This window comes from Ambystoma mexicanum, chromosome 10 (genome assembly GCF_040938575.1).
Source record: "Ambystoma mexicanum isolate Mex_15411 chromosome 10, UKY_AmexF1_1, whole genome shotgun sequence".
Taxonomy (NCBI): domain Eukaryota; kingdom Metazoa; phylum Chordata; class Amphibia; order Caudata; family Ambystomatidae; genus Ambystoma; species Ambystoma mexicanum.
Genome location: NC_090932.1, coordinates 1,112,205,680 through 1,112,222,478, shown reverse-complemented (window position 1 = coordinate 1,112,222,478; position 16,799 = coordinate 1,112,205,680). Strand labels below are relative to the sequence as shown.

At 45.2% G+C, this 16,799-nt stretch overlaps 1 protein-coding gene across 1 annotated transcript in view; it reads left to right on the top strand.

The window, feature by feature from the left end:
* LOC138492039 (poly(ADP-ribose) glycohydrolase-like) overlaps positions 1-16,799 on the top strand; it is a 1,720,160-nt gene that overhangs the window by 843,457 nt on the left and 859,904 nt on the right. The window contains exon 10 of the mRNA XM_069618967.1: positions 15,434-15,509. Within this exon, the coding sequence (XP_069475068.1) occupies positions 15,434-15,509 (76 nt within the window). The remainder of the gene's footprint in view (positions 1-15,433; positions 15,510-16,799) is intronic.

Below are 16,799 nucleotides of genomic sequence, written 5' to 3'. Positions count from 1 at the left end.
CCACGACCCCTGGACCTACCTCGACTGAACCAAGCACAGAAGAAGGTGTACCCAACTGAATTCAGAACGACTGAAGTTGTCTCTGGAGAAGTCGATGTTAGGGGCTAAGTTAACATACCAGTTCCTTTTCCTCCCCTCTTCTCCACAGGGTTTCAAGGGCATAAAGTATTGTGCTATCATCTCTTTCCTAGATCGGTGGTGGAGTCAAGGATCCCCTCCTGAGCCTTCCCTAGAGTAGTGGGATTGAGGGAGTTTCTTACCTGAACTTTCCTTAACTATTTGAATCACAACCACTGGTATTGTCAAATCTCATACTAAAGCTACCTGCAAAGTATAATGTTTAGAAATATTCTTTAGGGCACTAGGCCCCAATCCATTTTAGCGCTGGGCTTAGTAAGTATTAGGGGATTATTCTAGTATTGCTCTCAAGTGTTACTACTGTGTTTTATCCATCTGATTACTTACCAGTATTGCACTGGTTTTGCATCAAATGCTTTTCTATCTTCTCTCTTCTCACAAGAGTGAATGTATGTATGTATTTTAACACACAGTTATTGTTGATGTGTATGATAACTATTGCATAACAGTTGAAGGGGGCCCCTGAGGGACCCTCGAATGTGGAAACAAGGCAAAGTCACCACACACGAATAGATACGCCAAACATGAGGTTCCATTCCCAAAATCTAGGGATTATTGCAATACAAAATGGTCCCAATTTGCCAAGTGGTCTCACGCCCCGCGACGTGTGTCTAAACAGACCTCAGGGGACGCAAGCAAGCAAACGACGTACATCAGTTACATATATAGGGTTTCCTGTTTTAGGGGTTTATTTTTTTTTTTTTACTTCCGGGGGTGTTTTTCCAGTGTTTTCAAAAACTTTGGGAATCTGTGTTTTCCCGTTTGCCCCTTTCAAAAAATCGCGGACAACTGTTTTTTCAGGTGTAAACACAGAAATGTTCTTTTATTGATTCGTTGCGTGCATATGTAGGGTAATCTCTCAGTGCAAGATGTTCTAAGCAATTTCATGTTAATCAAGTAATATGTTGCATTCCTACAAGTCAAAATGATTGCAATAAATCATACAATATTTCTTCAAGGACTCTTTGCCCATCCGTGCCCTTTCTTTTCTTCCCATAAAGACTTTTATTTGGGAAAACAACCTTTCCACATTGGCACTGGACACGGGCAGGGCCAAAATATCCAACACACAAGCTGATAAATCTGGCCACTGTTGGTGCTTTCCCACCCAATACTCATGCACCCGAAGCTGCAGATTCTCAGGCACAGGCTCTGCCAAATAGGCGTTAAACTGGCTGCACACAGTCTCAGTGTCTTTAAAATGGTTAAAAATAAATGCATATTTGTCAAAGTTTTGACTAAATTCTTTTTTGCGGAAGGGATCTAGTACTTGCACGGCATACCACAAAGAGGCTTCACTCACTTCGAATGACATGGTGGCTGATGGAATGTTTCGACACAGCATTGCTTGCCATTTTACATACATTGTTGCGTAGAATATCCTAAAATTTTCCTCAACAGTCCTTTGTTTTCAAAGTGGCAGACATTCCAAAAGTGCACGTTACTGGACCAAAGTCACTGAAAGTGTCACCCAACTTTCTTTCAAATAAGAGTTTGACCTCCACACCAATGACATTGTACACTTGGTAAACGTATGTGTTTTCGGATTCCAGCCTCTTCATTATATCAAAGACAGCGGTCATGTTCTCCTGCAAAAACCGGAAGAACACAGTAGACTGTACTTTTATTCACCTCAGTATCAATGTGCGCCCTCAGATCCTCACATTTCTTGCCTGAGGCATCATCACTAAGGAGGAAATCGGTAAAAGGTCGCCACATCAATAGTATGGCATTCACTGCCTCTAATACAGAGAACCACTGACTAAAGGAGACAGTTGGGATAACCTTTCCTTTCATGCCATACAAAGTGCAAAATGATAGGTATTTGCGTTTGAGTTCACGTGCATATCTAAATAGAGCACCAGAATGGACCACAAAGTCAACTACACCACTAACCAAATCTGAGGACTTTAAGGCTGCTTTTAAAACTCCATCAAGTAAGTGGCAGGGGTCTCGCATGGGGAATGCCTTGAAATCGGCATTGCCCTTGGACAGATCATCACATAACTTTTTCATATAACTTGCCGAATCACTACAAACGCACACTACATCTCTCCAGTCCTTCCCAAACTTGCTGAGGACTTTCTGGAGTAATGCCGCTACTGAAACTGCATTGCAAGGTTCAACCACCTCTAAATCTGCCATGATAGTATGGCGCGCCCATCCACTTTTTGGGTCACAAAATGTGAAGAGGACTGCCACTGCTGGATCACCATGCATCTCGGGCGTTTCATCGACAGTGATTGAAATGTTTACATCGCCTTGGACTAACTCTCTGATGTGGCCAATGTCGGTCATAAAAACCTCTGGTAGATATTTCTCATACATTTGAGTGGATCGGGGTAATGTTGTGGCTGCTGGGACCCGTCTGCGGAGAAGATTACCAATCGGGCCATCTGCCTGGTGCAAGCTGGTTCCTGCCTGCACAAATTCATGTGCCACATCTTTTTCCTCATCCCGTTTTCTTTTAAAATGCGTCAGTGTCTCTGTAAGGGACATTTGGCACAGACCACTCTCAAATTTTGGCCGATCTTTCAACCTTAAGTGGGTCTTTGAAGAAACGTGCTCAGCGATTCGGCTTGAAGTCTTTCCTTTGACTAATACAATTGTTACTCTGCAAGCCTTGCAAATTAACAATTGTTTTCCGTTGTTTTCCTCTACTGTAAAATCTTTGTGTTCCCAGGCGTAATCCTCAGAGGTCTTGCTTTTGCGGGGCATTGCTCGATGTCAGAGAAGCCTATTGGAACAATTAAAAGAGGAGACTACTTACACATAGCAGAAGCATGACATTAACTGTGTCCTTCTGATTCAGTCTCAGGACCTTCCCCTGAAACATGTGGTCTTCAAGTCACATTCTCTCACCCCATGCCCTGCGCTCTTAATTTTTGCAGGTGTTTTTGTACCAAAAGTGTATTGCTTTCCCTGTGATTTCTATAAATAATTAAATACAATGAATTAAAAAGACCTCAGCTACCTACATAATGTCGCGTAGTGATGACACGTGACACCACTAATGTTCCCTATTTGGCTGCTGTCTTTTATGGCTAGAGAAGAGCTGCCATGCAGTAATGTAGATAACAGCGAAGGATATCACAACACAACAGCAAGTGCTTGGTCAAATGAACATGGCTGGGCAAACTTGTGTGTAAACGTACCTTTGGTGAATTCAGGTGGCTACTGTTCGGCTTCTTCGGTCCAGTGACTACTATTCTGATTGATTGATGGTGCCAACCTTCTCAAATCCAGTTTTGTTTGCTGCAAGGGAAAAAACATAGCTTAAGAAGTGCTGCCAAAAGCTGTGGTTCTTTTACCTTGCCGGAAATTGTGTTTCATTAAATCTGACCAGGAACTGTACTTCTTCCTTAACCTTTTATAAATGATGGAAAGCATCTTGACGTGCAGCATCCCTGATGCTATTTACCACAGTGGGAAATCATTGTGCAAGGAGGAGGAGAAACGTTTCTATTGGCTGAGCGTTGGTTTACAGAATTTTCTTTTGACACAGTGATGGAGCCAAGGACTGACCTGAAACTTTGTGAACCCGGATTTCTTATTTATTTATTTTTTCTTTGAACATTGGGACTAAAACTAACTTGAAACCTGGGGAAGGGGGTCCCACCAAGGTTCCCAAGAGAGCCTGTGAAGATATTAGAAATACACTTGCTGACGTAGTTGTGAACTGCCATATGTTATCTTTGTATATTTTGGGTAAGTGTGAGGACCAGGTATCCCTTGTTAGTTTTGGATTGGCAGGGCAGTCCTCGTCAGGGCAGGGCAAGTGAGGTGTTTGTTCTAATTTAAAACTTAATAAAATGGCGCAATTTGAGCAATCATGCAAAAGTTGTCTGCCTCACATTTCTGAGCCCTCACAATACACCCCCTTAACTGGTCCTGCCCTGTATGAAGACCCACTACCGACACATGACCACCTGTCAGCTGTCAGTGGCAAGAGGCTGTGAGTAGGAGATGCAGCGCTGTTATCTGCTATGTCATGCTATGCTATGATGTGTTGCTGTTTTGTCTGGAAAGGACCATTGGCCCAAAAGTGTTTCCTGGTGACCTTTCGGTGACCTATGCCTTATTATGAAAGTTAAACAACTTTATTCAGTGGCTGAACTGTACTTCTCAACTTGTTCTCAACTTGTTCATCTAACCGACACACATGCAACTCTACACAACCGGGATCACCTGCCAGCCACTCTCCATGCAACACACAAACCAAGCACTCACTCCCCAGCTGTACCCCCCGCCCCCAATAAATACCCCAACTCCTAACAGCTCAAAAGACCACCTGCACTAACTCGCATGCAGGCACCTGGCTCTCGCCATCACTCAGCGAAAACTTGAACACACGATGCGCAGTCATGAGCCGGCAGTGGCAACTCCCTGCCTGCCTTACCTCGCAACATCGAAAATGACAATCCCAATCCACACCCGCCCACCTCAAAATCTATATTTTCGCAAAAATGCGAGTAAAAAAAAAACATGTTCTGGGAATTGCAGTAATGTGATTGGATGTTTTGTTATGATACCGCCCAGCCAATCAAATCGCAAACATTTGGTCTGCTCTCACTAACCCATCCGCATCCCCATCCTTTTTTTTGTTTGTTCTCAAAGGGTCCAAAGTGCCAAGAGGCCAGGTAAATGGCAGAAAGGGCGCTATATTAAGAGTATTTAGATAACCTGCCGCAGTTTTCCAGGTGACGACCCTCGCCCGCTACACGCAGCTTGCATAGGTCGTGGTGTGCCCCCCTCACCCCCGATCTGAAAGCGGGGCTGGGGAGCTCGGGGCACACGGGGGCCTGGGGGGCACTTTTGCAATTAAAACGCATGGAAGGGGGCTGGGGAGCTCAGGGCACATGGGGACCTGGGGGGGCACTTTTGCCATTAAAACGCATGGAAGGGGGCTGGGGAGCTCGGGGCACAAAGTGGTAAAAAGCGGAACACACATGACTCACTTACCTTACTGAAGATACTGGGGGAGGGGGTCGGGTCGCGACTCCCGGGCAGGCTGCAGGCTGGATCCTCTGGGGACTGACGGTGATGCCGGGCAGGAGCAAAACAAAGAAGAAGCTGGCTCAGGCTCACTGGAGACGGCAGACGAGTGGCAAGTGGCTGCTGTCAGTGCTCTCTGCTCTGTTAGTGACACTGGGGTGTTTTTAAGCGCTTTTTATGCGGGCAAACTGGTGCTGGAATGAATGAGTCAGAGAGTGTTAACTGATGATAGTTGCACACCTGCAGAGAGGTAAAGCTGCCTAGAATGCAGGCCCACTCCCCATGCACCGGCGCACCTCCCCTACCATTATAATAACAGCATGAAACCATTCAGTGACTAATGGCCCATCATTAGCAGTTTGGTGCTGGCATTGTAATGGGAGGGGCTGATCTTAGGTGCAGGGAGAACTGAAGTGATCTTATTGTTGTGCTTATGAAGAAATAAGCACAACAATAAGCGACTAAAACACACGATAAGCGGACAAAACCCTCGACAAGCGACCTATGAAAGAACACGCGACTTACTTCAAAAACAAGCCCAAAGTTTGCAATGTGAGGTCCTTATGACCAGGAAGTCAAATCGGCATTTGGCCACAAGGTGGCAATATGGGATAATAAAAAATGATCATTGCAGCGTCAGTAGCAATGTCAGTTCCAATAGACAATGCTTTAACAGAGCTGTTAGGATAGCTCACTGGCAACGTGTGTGTCTTGCAAACAAGACACCATGGTTTCGAATCCCGCTCCCAGCACTCTGAAATACGGGGTTTATCGGATAACCCCGAGAATTTTTAAATTTTAACAGGGGTCACATATCAGGCACTTTCCGGTTATCCCCGAAAACCGTACACCCTACATATATACCAAAAGGAGCACCTTACAATCAGCAATGACACAGTATGACACATTTGATACCGCCCCCAATTCATTTCCCTTTGAATTAGAGGCGTTGATTGACCAGTGTGACAAATATGACACCTTAGACCACCATATTTAGTAACAGGTTGCAATCTCTAGTTTTACAGACATCATTCTTTGATGACAGCGTTTCTGTTTCTCATAGGCAAGCTGTACGTAGGAGACTGGCGCATACCAGGCTTCCCAATCTCTAACTTTTGATTCTCGCTCTGGAGTTCAGGCCGCTCTCCGGGGCCTCACTGGGCTCAGAAAGGGGGGTCGTAAAGAAGAACATAATTCAACTCTTTAAATGCTAGTTTCGTACATTGCTATTCTTTCAAGAGACTGGCTGGCATTTATGTACTGATTAAATGCCTTGCTCCCTGTCTTCAAGGATATATGAGGGAGGGAATCGGCCATTTCTGTCTGGCTCTCCAGTGTAATGTTTCAACATGTTTTTGGACCATTGAAGCAAAATAATATCTACAGCAAAGCAGTTTTACATGAGGCAAAGGGGCAACGTTAAAGAGAACAGAGAGAAAACAAAGTGTCGATTCTAGTCATCTTAAAATGGCCGCACTCTAGCTGGGCCAATAGCCACGTAATAACTAATGAGCATGTATTCTTAACACTTTAAATGAGGTGATTGGTCTTCGGCCAACCAATTATCCTACATCTCCTTCCACTCAAGGGGTGTCCAGTTTTCCTGGACTGACAAACCCTCCTCTTGGCCGTATGCCAAACACCTCATCCATACATTGCATCCTCCTCCGACCAAGTACCTAGATCAGATTCGGAATCTGATTCGAATTCTGACACGTATATCCTTGTTGTCTCCTCCTTATTATTATCAATGTCGATTGCCATGAACTCTTTGATCGTTCTAGATTCATCACCTGTGTGGGTGTCTGGCCTTATTATATTCTTGCGTGTTACCATCTGCACACATTCTTCACTGATTGCAGCGCACACTATGGGAAGACAGTGTATGCAACAACAGCATGTCACGAATATTCCCAATATTGCTACTAAGATTGCAAACAGTTTCCATCGCCAGGATCGCAACACTCCCCAGAACCAGGAGCTTATGTTCAATTCCCAGCCTCCTTCAGGGGGGTGGAGATCCGAGCTTAACACATGCAATTTTCTTATCGGCTCGAAAATCGTGGGGGAGGAATCACTTACAAATACGCAACAAGCTGATCCCACAATTTTGCAAACACCGCCGCGATCAACTAAGATTATATCAAGGGCCATTCTATTTTGTAGTGTCATTAATCTAATTCCTTTTTCTTCAAGAGTCATATTATATAATATATCAGTAGTTCCATTTATTGTTTCTTCTAATATCCTTGACAGTCGTTTTATGTCATAAGAGTTTATTGCCTGGCCCCAAAACGGTATGAATGATTTTGCTATGTCCTCTACAATCAACCCATCTTCAATAATACGGCGAGGTCGCGACCTAGTCAATTTGGTTATGTCTGATGTTTTTAAAAGAAACACCCCAGGGAACAGAAATCCCAAATAACACGTACCTCCCCAGTTCCTAGGTAACCAAGGGTATGCTTTTTCTCCGCATATGAAATACACAGGATCTCCCACATATATTGGTTCCACTTCTTTATCAAGGAATGCTATATTCTTGCATATGGTAAATGTTCCTACCTGGAAAGAACCCTTCTTCTTTAGACAGAATGGGACCGAATGATGGTTATAATTCACTGTATATGAAGGGGGTTCCGCATCCTTATTCCCATGTGGGTTCATGTGAAACGTAATCACAAAAGTTTTATAAGGTACAGACAATCTATCCTGTGGCATTATTGCTGGTGTAATTAATCGTCTTTTTTGGAACACGGAGCAACCCACTGGTTTCATAATTACTTCCTCGTATTCATTCATATTTGTTTTGTCTATTTGACCAGTTTCACTTTCGTTCCATTTCCCATAATATAGGGCACTTAGAGAAGCATAACATGCAGAAGTTAAGGGCAGGGGCTGTACATACCATCCTATTTCCTAACCACCATGCTGCGGCAGGTGGGCCCAAACCCAACAATTATTTTTTCTTAGGATTGAGTGTGTCATATTCTTTATTAACAGCAATGTGTTGTTCCCATATCCTTCCCTATGTCTCTCTTCCATTGGGGACAAGGTATAGGAAATCACATGGACTGGGCTTTCTGTTGTCGAAATGTTCATAATTGGCAAAAGTACTTCAAGAGGGTGCATTTTCTCTAGGTACCATAACACTGTTATGGTCAACACTGGGGCTAATATACTCATTATGCACATTACTATAGTTAGACCCAGCATACAATTTGTTTTACCATGTCCTTTTTTCGCTTTCTTATGCACTACGCTTAACTCTCTATCGGTATCGGTGCAGGAGGGGGCATTTTCTGATTTCGACATTCTTCTCTCGTCCTCCTTCTTCCGTTGTGCTCGTCGTGAATATTGTTTGCTCTTGTGCTTCTCCGGATGTTGAAATAGTTCAATCAATGTCTACAATCTTTTTATGCCAGTTTTCTGTCTGCCTGGATTGCCTATTCATCTGGCAAGGCCTCCGTGCATTTGCACATTGCTCTAGATTTTCAGAGCAGCTTCCTTTGTACCACGTGCGCCCCGCTTGTTTACTCGGGTTCCTGACACGTGGAGTTAGCACCAAGGAGTTGCGTTTCGTGAGCTGTCTAACTTGCACAACTCTTACGCCACCCTCCTCTAGGCCTCCAGTTCCCACTTCATCCGAAAATAGGAAACAGAGGCAGGAAATTCACAAAGAGATGAAAATGTGATCACTCCTTCTTTCTGCTCCGCAGGTTGTACCGATTTGCTCCTGGTACTGGGTGATCAACAAAATAGTGCGGATGCACTTCCAGTTTCAAGCTCTGAGTCAGCCTGGGGCACAATGGCAGATGATGATGAGCGTCCAGGCGACAATGCAAGCTGTGGCACAACAGGAGATGGTGGGTGCCACAGATGTATGCGCTCGATGTTCGCAAGCAGTGATCCGCAATCTGCTGGATAACGTTGAAGCACTCTTTGTCCTTCCGCTCTTATGGCAATCTCATCAGGCTCTGTGCTTCGATCAGGCAGCTTATGTGGCACAGGACTGGCAATGGCATTTTCCGTTTCTGGAACCGTTGCTGTCTCTTTCTTGTCTTTGTCTCAATGAGCTGACGTGCCGAATGGCGATGGCACTTTCTTGGCGCTGTCTGCGTGGTCAAGAGAACTTCGTAGGGCCCACGCCACCTAGCTTTAATGCATGTCCTGGGCCCATATCGCATCGGTAATGCCTCCTGCACCTGCTGATGAATCAAACATAGTTTTTTTTTTACTAACAAATTGCAATAAATGCAGAGTACAAGGTCTTTAACCTTCGTCTTTCTCTTTGACTAAGGTGTGTACCACACATTCATTTGTTTCCCCACTTTTTATTTTAATAGTGGAAGAGACCCAGTCCATACTGAGGTTCACATGCCCTACCCCAACCTATCTTTCTAAAAGCACTTCCCGCTGGAGTGACTATTCCTTTCCCATATTGTGCTGTATTGAGAATATCCTGTTCACCCAACTACTCGATTCTGCATAGCCCTTGGCCCATCCCTGTATTTCGTCGGGAGTGCCCCCACCTGTATTTCTTTAACCATCATAATTCTATTATTTATTATGCAGGGCACTTCCTCTGATCGTACTGTCAACATTTCTGTATTTAAATCAGTGGTAGTTTGTTTCAATGTCTGCAAATGCGTTTCCTTCTCCCACATTATGTGCCACTATTTATGTGCCTCGCATTTCATTATCGCCACGTGTTTTGGACACGTAAGTGCAGACAGTAATCGCACAATCAAAGGGCCATGTTGTATTCTAGCCCCATGCGATGTTAAGAACCCTCTCTCGGCCCATAATCGGCCAAAGTTATGGACTACGCCAAAGGCATACTGGCTATCAGTATAAATATTTACAGTTAAGTTCTCTGAACTTTCACAAGCTCTTTTGTGAAGGCAATTATCTCTGCTACTTGGGCGGAGTTGTAAGGTATTCTATTACTCTCCACAACGCTTTTTAATGTGGTGACAGCGTATGCGGCAGTTGATGTGCCGTCGGGTAATTTAAAACAGGAGCCGTCAAAAAACAGTTCCCCTTCTGGTTCTTTTAGGGGTGTATTACTTAAATCCATTCTCCCCTTCGTTTCTTCCTCTGTAACCATTAAACAATCGTGGGGAGGCAATTCAGTCCCACCAATTTTCCCTTCGGCCATTGGCATTAATTCTGCTGGATTCAAAGCGCTACACCTCATAATTTGGATGTGTGGCACGAACAATATGATTTCATATCTAGTCAATCTAGCAGAGGTGAGTTGTTGCGTCTGCGTTCTATTGAGTAGTACATCTATGGCATGTGGCACCATCAAAATTAAGGTGTGCCCCAATACCATTCCTTCTGTTTGTTTCACTGACGCAGCAGCCGCTGCAACAGCTCACAAACATCGGGGTAGTGCGCGCGCTACAGGGTCCAGCGCAGAAGAAAATAGCCGCACAGCCTATTTCTTCCACCTTGTTCCTGTGTTGAAACAGATAACGCGCATCCTTCATTTCTCATGCATTAATAGCCTAAAAACCCTTCCATCATTCGGTGCGCTCAAAACTAGAGCAGAACTCAAAATGGTTTTTAGCAAATTAAATGCTTTCTGACATTTCTTCATTCCACTACTAAATCACCACTGCATCCTTCTGATAATCTCACCATCGCTTCCATAGCTAAAACGAAAGTCACAATTCACTTATCAACAATATAAAGTCATGATTATCATAGCTCTCACATATTTCTGTATCATTGGAATAGGCATACCAGAAATGCTTTTTATTCTGACAATACACATGATTTCTTTACACTGGCCCTCATTAGGACCCTGGCGGAAAGGGGTTTACGCCGGCGTAAAGCATGGCGTACCTTTCCGCCTGACTACGAGTTCCCGTAGCGCCATGGTGATTTTTACGCCTGCTTTTTGCAGGCGGAAAAATCCATGGCGCTACGGGACTTGTTGTTAATTACGCCACCGTAATTTTATGGTGGCGTAATTAACGCCTTCCCCACTCCCATTATACCCTATGGGGCAAAAATGGGAATGGGGAAGGGTAAATGGGGATTGGGGACTTACCACCCCGCCAAGATCGGAATGGGGCGGTAAGTCCGCCAACCACCATGGCGGAGTTGGCAGCTTAGCGCCATGGACCATGGTGCAAATTGCACCATGGTCCTCCGCCAGGGTCGTAATGAGGGCCACTTACTTTTATGGCCCTCTGCAGCAGCTAGATAAGTTAATAATAAAATAATACCTTTCGTCTGCCAACATTTTGTACTGCCCAATTCGCGGTAGCCTTATTCCTCTTCTTTTGTATTATTTGTTTTCAAGCATTCCGCATCATTGATATTCACGGCCCAAATATAAGTTGGTATTGTACTCAATTCTACTTTTCTTTTTACATGTTTTTAATCCTAAAAATATTCTCTCTACAATACTCTTAACGGAAATAAACAATGTTCAGGAATAGACCCTATTCTGCTTTACTGAAATAAACCCCTTGTTCCGACCCCTATTCTGGGCTGCTCTACTGGGATTACAACTACAGTGATAACAACCCAACATCCGATGTGTAATCACCACTGCTATTGCAGTATGCACCTGTCTGAGTATCGACAATGTTCCCCCTTCCTTCTCTGTTTCCCATTCGTGCACTCTGCTCATTTTCACTCCAAGTAGTTACATCGAACGCCTGGCCTCCATTTTGTGCTGCATTCCCTTGATCATTTTGATGCTGCTGCATACAATTTCTGTTATGTCCATTTGTTCCCCCGTGCCCTCTGCGAGACCTTTTCTGACCATCTCCGCCTCTATTTTGTAAGTGCGGACATTGTGCTCGCCAATGTCCTTCCTCCGTGCAATATGCACATTGGTTTAATCCCAAAGGCCCTCTATACGTACTTGAATTTCCCCTGTTCCTGTCTTGTCCTGCTACCTGCTGAAGTAACACTCCTACTATCATTCGCAGGGCTTCTACTCTCATGTGCAAAGGATACTCATTACATATCTCATTTATTTCCCCTACTGAAGTGTTAGGGCTTGACATCCATCTCATTGTTTCCCGCACACGCCTCTGCAATCTTTGTCTATCTCCTATCTGCCCCGGGGGCAGCAACGATCTCTGCATATATCGTCCTGCCGCTTTCTTTCTGCCTCCCTCAATATTCCTTCTCTTATTCTCCGGTCTGACAAATACTTCAGAATATTCTTCATCAAGCTCATTCTTTATTTCAAACAGTCTATCTACATGTTCTTTTATTTCCTCATCTCTCCCTCTACCAAGGGCTAATGCATTTAAATCCAACAATCGTTGCGGTGGTAGCTTTCCAATCAACCTTTTCCATTCTCCCAATAAATATTCCCCCATGTATTCTAACAATACCTGTCTTTCATTGTTCCCTCTGAAGTCGTGCAGCAATGCTAGCGTAGACGCCTCATCATTGTCGTCTATATACATTTCCGCCTGCATTTGTAGCCAACGCTTTCTTTCCTTGCTAATCGCGCTGCGAGTTATTCTCTTACATTCATCTTGTTTAATTCCACTCATGGGAGGGGCAGTTGGAACAGTGACACTCTCTGGATCAGGGGGTGCAAAGGGATACGCCAGCTGAGGCTGTGATAATCGCGAAACACTCGGAGCTTGCTGACTAGTGGGTAGTGCAGTGTCTGATACAACCTGTGGCTGTGCTGCCATTGGGTGGGGCTGAGCAACGACTACTCACGTACTCTGTTTGGTTCCACCCTTCAGACCCCGTTTTGTTTCAGTCAAAACTTTGTTCGTTAATTCATCTGATGTGTGTAGCTCTCTTTTCGAATCTATTTTCTCTCTGTTTAATTCATCGCGTTGTTTTGCCGTTCACAAGCTATTTCTCCAATCTTCCTCCTCCTTTTCCTCAGCCTGCTCTGTTTTTGACTCACGCCTGCGCGCATATTCCTCTCCACTTCTAAATCTGAGCATCGCTTCCCTCCTCCAGTCCCTAAGGATGTCAAGTGCCTCAGGGCGTGCTTTTTTACTTATCAACACCTTTTCCAGGTTATCTATACGTCCCATCTCAAAACTCCCATGGCTCGGCCACTGAAGGTCTGCCTGTTTTCTGGTTTGCTTATGCCAAGTCTCAAACAACATTATCGCTCGCATACCATACTTTGTGTACATCTCATAAGCCGCGTTCCTCCCGGGGGTACTTCCTGGCCAGTTTTCAAAGATTGCTCACAGCAGCGGAAAAATCCCACTAAAGTGGACAATACCCCAGGCATGTTTTAACCTTACCCTTGGCTAACCAAACTTACTCTGGGTGGTTGATTTTGCAAAATCAACTCTCAACCAATATCAGGATTACTTACAAATCGGGGCACGACTCACCTGATCAATCAATTTGTCTTCTTCAAGACACAATTCGGCCGTATACTGACGCAACCAATGACGTCGTGTCTGCGTATCTCGGCTCTGCCTCGTTTCAGGACCCTCGCCCCCTTGTCCACTGGCCAGGGACGTCGATCAGGGATCAGCGGTGCGCAGATCTGCAAAAGGAGTCTCTCATCGCTTTCACAGGGGCCCCCGTACACCTCTCGATCCCGGCTCGATCGCTCCCGTCCTCGCCGTTCTTCCGCCTTGCTTATGTCACAACGTACACGATGGAACAAGTGGGGGAGGGTCCCTATTCGGGCGCCATCTTGAAGGGGCCCCTGAGGGACCCTCGAATGTGGAAACAAGGCAAAGTCACCACACACGAATAGATACGCCAAACACGAGGTTCCGTTCACAAAATCTAGGGTTTATTGCAATACAAAATAGTCCCAATTGGTCAAGTGGTCTCACGCCCCGCGACGTGTGTCTAAACAGACCTCAGGGGACACAAGCAAGCAAACGACGTACATCAGTTACATATATACCAAAAGGAGCACCTTACAATCAGCAATGACACAGTATGACACATTTGATACCGCCCCTAATTCATTTCCCTTTTAATTAGAGGCGTTGATTGACCAGTGTGACAAATATGACACCTTAGACCACCATATTTAGTAACAGGTTGCAATCTCTAGTTTTACAGACATCATTCTTTGTTTGTTAGAACACAGTGTTTCTGTTTCTCATAGGCAAGCTGTGCGTAGGAGACTGGCGCATACCCGGCCTCCGAATCTCTAAGTTTCGATTTTCGCTCTGGAGGTCAGCCCGCTCTCCGGGGCCTCACTGGGCTCAGGAAGGCGGGCCGTAAAGAAGAACATAATTCAACTCTTTAAATGCTAGTTTCGTACATTGCTATTCTTTCAAGAGACTCGCTGGCATTTATGTACTGATTAAATGCCTTGCTCCCTGTCTTCAAGGATATATGAGGGAGGGAATCAGGCATTTCTGTCTGGCTCTCCATTGTAATGTTTCAACGTGTTTTCGTAGCCTTTGACCATTGAAGCGAAATAATATCTACAGCAAAGCAGTTTTACATGAGGCAAAGAGGCAACGTTAAAGAGAACATAGAGAAAACAAAATGGCGATTCTAGTGATCTTAAAATGGCCGCACTCTAGCTGGGCCAATAGCTACGTAATAACTAATGAGCATGTATTCTGAACACTTTAAATGAGGCGATTGGTCTTCGGCCAACCAATTATCCTACATCTCCTTCCACTCAAGGGGTGTCCAGTTTTCCTGGACTGACACCGTCTTTATGGTAAAGTGTAAGAGTTCTAGTTCGAACAGCCAGTGGTGGATGCATGCATGCGTTTGATATAAATTTTGTGCTAATATTGACCTGAGGTTTTCATTGCTTATTGTGTATTTTATTGGCCTAATAAATCATTATATGTTGGTGTACTTACCTGTCTGCAATTATTGGAGTTCTCTGTGCGTGTCTCATTGTAGCCTTCGACAGGGGTGGACTGGGAACTAAAAGAGGCCCTGGAAATAATTACTGGGGACCAAAAGAGGCCCTGGAAATAAAGTTCAAAGTGGCCCTATATGACACATTTTCAGCAAGCCCAATGCTTTTCCTATGAGAAAATTTGGAAATACCACACAAAAGAGGCCCAGGGTGCAGAGGCCCACCGGGAAATCTCCAGAGTTCCCTATAGGCTAGTCCACCCCTGGCCTTGGACCACTCTCGCACTCCTTCTGAGTCTAAGCCTTGCCGCTCTGCTATCTACCTTGATTGGGTTTGGTTAGAGTTCAGTGTCTGTTCACCATAATAGGATGGCCTCCCATGATCAAAGCCCGGGGGGAGGTGGGGTGTGTTGAGAAGAGCAGGAAAGTTTGATGTGATATTAATTTTCATTCTGATCTGCCCTTAATGGTCTCTCAATGTCTCATTGTGTTCCAGGTCTCCCAAATATTTCACCAAATTGCATGTTTCCAGTGAAGGAACCATTGAAGAAAATGGCAAAGGGATGCTGCAGGTACAACTCTCTTCTACCTTCCTTTCCTCCACCACAACGAACAATCTATAAATGGGACAGACCAATTATTGCCCCAAAATAAGGGATTTCCCAATTCATCCACATCCCTTTAAATCCAAAATATACTTTCGGCCTCTTTTGTTTGTCCTGATCTTTTTGCAGTTTTTATGCAATAGCCTGACCATTTACACCACCTGAATCGCATCCAGGTCCCACTGTAGACCCAGATCTGTATTCAAGATCCTTTATGGCCCACAATGATATGATGCGTCATTTATAATGCGCCTGTGCACAAATGTTTCTAGCCGCGACAAAACAAGGTAGGGAGACATGGGGAGGACGAAACAACGATCTTGCTAGGCCTTGTCATTCACATTGCGCAAGTGCGGGGGAAGGAGGAGAGGAGAAGTGCCAGGTGGAGGGAAAGGGGGAAGTGCCATCAGAGCAGCATTGTTCTCAGTAAGTTCAGCCGAGGGAGCCGGATCTGAGTAGTGCAAGGAGACAGGGGAATGTAGGGTTACAGATATAACCCCTAAGTGCGCGGAGGCCCAGAGGCAGTGCAGGTGCTTACAGGTCGTGGAGGAGCCTAGTGCCCATTGGGTTCAGAAGCTAGCCAGGCGACCAGTCAGCACAGCAGACGGGTAGGTCAGCAAGGGAGAGAAGGATAGAAACGGAAGCGAAAAGGACGGTTTTGAGCTGCTTCCGTAACCTGAGGTGGTTCTGCTAGAGTTTGAGATAGGCAGGGAGGCCTTTCCAGAGGGAGGATGCTGCAGAGGAGAGAGCTCTACCTCCCACTCTCTGCCTGGAGAAGTGTCTGACCATCAGAAATTTGGAGGTAGCTGAGCGAAGGGCTTGAGAAGGAAGATGTTTCGGAAGAAGAGAGAGTTGGATGTAGTGCGGACCCTGGCCCCAGAAAGCCTTGTGGACAATGCAGAGGGTCTTCAACTTCAGCCACCGGGAGTCGATGGGAGAGATTTCAGGGCTTGAGGACAAGGACAAGTCTCGCAGTCCTGTTCTGGATTAGTTGCAGAGGGCAGAGAGTAGAGGAAGGCGGCAGGTTGAGAAAGAGGCTGTTGCAGTAGTCCAGCCCAGAGAGAACCAGGGCTCTGGAGACGGTGAGCTTGTGTGGCCAGAAAGCCTTGTGGAGATGTGAGATTTCCGATTGTGAGATTTAATCGCCCTAGGCCACAAGGATGGTGCTTAAGAAGCACCCCTGGCTTGGGAGCTGGGCGACTGAGAGCCATATTCTCTTAAGAAGTGATCAAGAGATATAGTGGCACAGGGACTGTT